This window comes from Amblyomma mixtum, chromosome 7 (genome assembly GCF_055824585.1).
Source record: "Amblyomma mixtum isolate Tamu chromosome 7, ASM5582458v1, whole genome shotgun sequence".
In the NCBI taxonomy this organism is placed as follows: Eukaryota; Metazoa; Arthropoda; class Arachnida; order Ixodida; family Ixodidae; genus Amblyomma; species Amblyomma mixtum.
In genome coordinates this window covers 145,972,524-145,977,538 of record NC_143018.1, presented here as the reverse complement: position 1 = coordinate 145,977,538, position 5,015 = coordinate 145,972,524, and the positions used below count along the sequence as shown (strand labels likewise).

Below are 5,015 nucleotides of genomic sequence, written 5' to 3'. Positions count from 1 at the left end.
GCATGCTTTACCTGCAAGTTTCACACATTCAACCCTCTTAAGCTTGTTGAATTCTAAAACCTATGCAGTTTCCCTTTAAACAACACATCTGTTTTTGATATCAGCAGAGCTTATACAATGCTGTCACATCACTTGAATGAAGTTTTCTTTTACGACTTTTTCAACTGCTCTCAGCATTAGTCCGTGTGCCTATGCTTGATATGAACAGCTACATTATGTGGAAGGAGGTAGGTTCTAAACGTAGACAGAGTGTTGCTGAAATTCTATGCAATTAGCCAGCGATGCAATGAACAAAGTGCAAAAAATGTTGCAAGTCATATTGATCATGATTGTGCCTTTGTTAAGTGCATGTTAGGTGTGGTCAGAGGCTTGAGCACCACTGCAAACACCTACGCTATTGTAAGCATGCTGTGACCATGTAATTTTGATGGCTTGCGAGCAACACGACATTCAGTGTTTTAAATGCTTTATTCTGCCTGCGCTGACTTTCCTTCCACTGCTGCAACAAGACGCTCCAGCAAAGCCATCTTTTTGTTGAACCGCTCAGCCCTCTCCTTTTTGGCCTCCTGAAAAACATTCAGGAGTGCGTCCACAGAATTGTCCTTCCTGCGGCGCCTCTTTTGGGGTGGGGCCTCCTGGTGCTCTTGTGCGGGTTCTTCTGCCTCGTGGTGGCCGCTGGGTTCCGAGTCAGGAGGTGTGCTGAAACAATCGCTCTAATGTTGAAAGCATTGTTTTCTGAAATTTCTCAACAATGAAACTTGAGCAATCTTACCTTGCATTCTCGCTCTGCAAGACCTGTCCAGGGGCTAACAGAAATGTTGGCTTAATGTGGTGCTCACGTTCGAGCACCTCAGCTAGCTCCCTAAAAAAAATGGGAAGCTTTATGAATGGCATATAAAGTAAATCCACAGTAGCGAGATCAGTAAATGGGATAATGCAGCTCAAAAATAAACTGAACAAAGCAAGCCTCAAGTCTGTTTGTCAAAATGTTTGCAAGCAGATTAATTCTCATGTACCCACTGTACAATATGCTATCGTTTAGATACATATGTACAAAAAAATACTCACTCTTCATGGTCGCAAGAAACTCGTGAATGGCCAGACGAGTTATTTTTTGCCTGTGCTCTTTTATAGGCCCTTTCGAGGCTCTTCCACTTGTTTTCAGCTTGTAGAGGGCTTATACTGCAACTGAACTCCTTGTTCAGTGCTTCAGCAATGGCTTGCCACATTGCCCTCTTTGTCCTACAGATAGGGATCATAAAAAAATGATCAATTTTCATGAAAAAAATAATAATTGCTCTGTGTCAAGGGTTCTCAAAATGTCTGACATGTGAAGGACCACTGAGGGTATTTAGGGGCTCCTGCACTGATTTGATTGCCTCCAGTAAGAACTTGCATGCCACATGAAAAACTGTCTTTCTCAACAGTTTCTCACATGATCGAACCCCAACACTACTGTTTGCTTACAAGAAATAAAGCTTACCGGAAGCCACCTTTTTTCCCAAGCAGTACCTTCTTCGCCTTGTAGTGTGAGATTAGGAACCGTCTCCTCCTCACGGGCCACAGTTCACTAACTTCCTCCTCGGGTACTACATCGGGCACCTCCCCCGGGACGTCCTGCTCAGGTTGTGCCGCACCGCACGCTGCTGCCAGCCAAGGGGTGCTGGCAGCGCTGGTATTTGGCTGCTCGTCCGCGAATACAACCGTCATAACTTCCCCGCCTGCGTGACGAGTAGAAAATTGTTCAGTGCAACATCGTAATTTAGTCTCTGGTGCTGCACCAAAATACTGGATGTACAAAATTGAAGTTTTTGTTTTGGTCAAACGCAGTGCATCCCACCAACGCAAACACAAAGACGCTCAACTGTTTAGATGCATGCCTAAACAATTACAAATGCGGGATCAAGAAAAACGCACAAAGACACTCAATTATTTAAATGCATGTCTAAAGAATTACAAATGTGGGATCAATAAAAGTAGAAAATGTAACCACTAAACACTTGTACACGCACAGACTGCCTTTGTCTACTCGGAATCATCGTGCGCCACATATTTTCTGGAAGCAGCTAAGGTGTCAAGAAAAAATTAAATCACGGCTAAGGATACAATCAGCGCGCTCAGTTAAGCACACATGCGCAGCGAAACATTTCCTTCGGGTTTGACTTTCTGAACGAAACACTTCATGCACCCACGTGTTGCATGCAACATAGATCTACCGTTCAAACGGCCAAAACATACCTGATGTCTTGTAAGCATAGCCATTCTCTTGACGAACTCGGCTGCCATCTTCATTAACGATCGGCGTTAATTTCGTCAATATGCCGCTGATCGCGACACATATGCTGCCGTCGTCTGCTGCCATGGCTATTCCGCAAAAGTAGCTCTGCACGACTGGCACAAGCTCTAAACGCAGTGCAGGATCTGTCTGAACTAGGCGTGCACGACGCCGGCACTTGTTTAAAACGAACGCCTCAGTTCAGAGGGCGCCACGCTGCACTGCCAAAACGAATGGCCGAGTGCGGCACCACATGAACTAGTTCCAGCAGTGCAGGTAAATCGAACAGACCTATCGCTTCGTCTATCTGCCTGGCTTGTCGATACCAGTAATTCTGGGAAGGGATTTTCTCTCGAGCGAAGGCATTGTGATCGACATGGGGGAGAATGGCTATCGTTACAGCCAGCTCGCCCCCCTCATTCCCTTCGAAAGCGCATCCTTGCCCGGCTGTCCTGCACAAAAGGTGGGTGTCCACACCTGTGCGACAGAAAGGCAGGTGAGCTCCCTCGAGATGCTGAGAGACGGTGGCCCGTTAGAAGCGATTATTGCGTCTTTCTCAGGACCCAGTAGTCAGCGCCGAAGGCTCGCGGAAACTTTACTCCCGTTTTCGGATTGCTTCACGGAGAAACCGGGCAGAACCGACCTGCTTCAGCACGAGATTCAGACGGGTGATACGCGCCCTTTCAGGTGTAACCCGAGGCCGTTAAGTGCGCATAAGAGGCAGCTTCTCGACTGTGCCCTTGACGAGATGATTGACACCGGTGCGGTGAGACCCTCACAAAGTCCCTGGGCGTCACCAGTGGTTCTAGCACCGAAGAAAGATGGATCGGTCAGGCTGTGTGTTGATTATCGTAAGCTCAACTCACTGACGCCTACGGTTGCGTACCCTTTTCAGTCGATCGAGGCTGTGATGTACGCGTTAGGGAACGCGAGGTTCTTCACAGTCCTAGATGCAAGCAGAGGGTACCTGCAGATTGAGGTGGCCGAAGGTGACATTGAGAAAACCGCTTTCACCTGCCACCGCGGGCTCTTCGAATTTACTCGACTCCCGTTTGGTTTGTCTAACGCCCCGAGCACGTTCATGCGACTGATGGACATCGTGCTGGGCGATGCAAGGTTCAACTACGCCATGGCGTACCTCGACGACGTTGTGATATTCTCACAGTCGTTCGAGGAGCACCTCATTCACCTGAATTCCGTTCTCGATAGAATGAGACGTGCCGGTCTAACCATTAATCCAAAGAAAGTGCAGTTGGCATCGAAGAGAGTGAACCTCTTGGGCTTTGTCGTGGATGATGGCACACTGAGACCGAATGATGACAAACTGCAGGCAATTCTGAACTACCCCTGCCCCATGGATGTGAAAAGCTTGCAGAGGTTTTTGGGGATGGTTGCGTTCTACAGGCAATTCATCCCGCGCTGTTCTGAGCTTGCAAGGCCGCTGAACCTGCTGTTGCGTAAAGGCTCGAAGTGGGTCTGGGGCAAGGAACAGAGTGACGCATTTGTTGCCTTGGCTCGCGCGATAGCGAATACCGCTAGTCTGCGCCTCCCCGACCTGAACAAGCAGTTTGTCTTGCAGACAGACGCTAGTGACTACGGTGTTGGAGCTGTTTTGTTGCAGGAACACGAGGGCAAACTGCGCCCTGTCGCGTTCGCTAGTCGCACGCTCACATCGGCGGAGCGGAATTACTCCGTGACCGAAAAGGAATGCCTGGCGATCATGTTCGCATTGTCGAAGTTCGACATGTACCTAGACGGAGCGGTCTTCAACGTGCAGACAGATCATCAGGCATTGTCTTGGTTAAAGAGGCTCAAGAACCCCGCAGGCAGACTCGCGAGATGGGCGCTGACGTTGCAACGTTACGCGCACGCCATCGAGTACCGCCGGGGCAGCTTGAACAAGGTGGCCGATGCTTTATCGCGCGCACCGTGGAATGCTGGCGGAAGCGCTTCAGAGGCGCAGCCCAGCTTTGTAAAAAGCGGCGTCACCGCTGTTGGAGAGGAGGAGAGGGCGGACGGGAGTGTCGCGCCCGGTTTGGAGAGAGAGGAGACGGACAAAGGTCCCGCACGGTGCTGTGACGGAAGGGAAACACAGCAGCTCGTGGCGGCGACCGCTCGCCTGCCTAGGAGCGAGGCAGAAAGAAATCTGTCTTGGGGAGTAGCGGTCAGTAGAGAAGAGCTGATCGAGGCCCAGAAAGCAGACGGTCTTTGCCAGCGGGTGCTGAAGGAGCTTGCGAGCAGCGCAGCTTGCACCGGGAACGCTGAGGGCAAGTACGAGTACGACGCGTATCTGCTGGGCGATGATGGCTTGCTGCTCCGCTACATCCCCCAACTTGACGAGGAAGAGGCGATAACATCCCCTTTCCGAGTCGTGGTCCCGAGAAGGTTGCGGAAACGGTTCCTGCAGTACTTCCATGACTCAGCGCTGGCAGGCCATGGCAGCGGCAGTAAGACTTACGACAAGTTATGCCGTGTCGCGACCTGACCAGGCATGAGAAAGGATGTGCTGGGATACGCCCGTACCTGCCCGGTATGCCAGGTAGCCAAGCCTCGGGCGGGCAAGCCCGCTGGTATGATGAAGGCGGTAGTTAGCAACTACCCGTGGCAAGTGGTCGCGTGCGATATCATGGGACCCCTCCCTCGGTCCGCGCGCGGAAACCAATTCATCCTGGTAATAACGGACCACTATTCCAAGTGGGTTGAGGTTTTCCCCCTTAGGAAGCTTGTGTCGGAACGAATT

At 50.6% G+C, this 5,015-nt stretch overlaps 1 protein-coding gene across 1 annotated transcript; it reads right to left on the bottom strand.

Annotated features, from left to right (window-relative positions):
- Positions 1 to 467: 467 nt before the first annotated feature.
- LOC149337792 (uncharacterized) lies at positions 468 to 2,369 on the bottom strand. Its single transcript, XM_089554949.1, has 5 exons — positions 2,239 to 2,369; positions 1,484 to 1,721; positions 1,069 to 1,242; positions 773 to 862; positions 468 to 699 (listed from the first exon to the last, which is right to left on the bottom strand). Exons 1-5 carry the CDS (start codon positions 2,360 to 2,362, stop codon positions 468 to 470), a joined length of 858 nt encoding a protein of 285 aa, XP_089411075.1. The 5' UTR covers positions 2,363 to 2,369.
- Positions 2,370 to 5,015: the final 2,646 nt, after the last annotated feature.

Coding starts and splice junctions, on each gene's coding strand:
- LOC149337792 (XM_089554949.1), bottom strand. CDS start 2,362: ATGGCAGCAGACGACGGCAGCATATGTGTCGCGATCAGCGGCATATTG. Junction 1,243..1,483: donor GGGAAAAAAGGTGGCTTCCG/GTAAGCTTTATT, acceptor CCCTATCTGTAG/GACAAAGAGGGCAATGTGGC. Junction 700..772: donor TTGCAGAGCGAGAATGCAAG/GTAAGATTGCTC, acceptor CGATTGTTTCAG/CACACCTCCTGACTCGGAAC.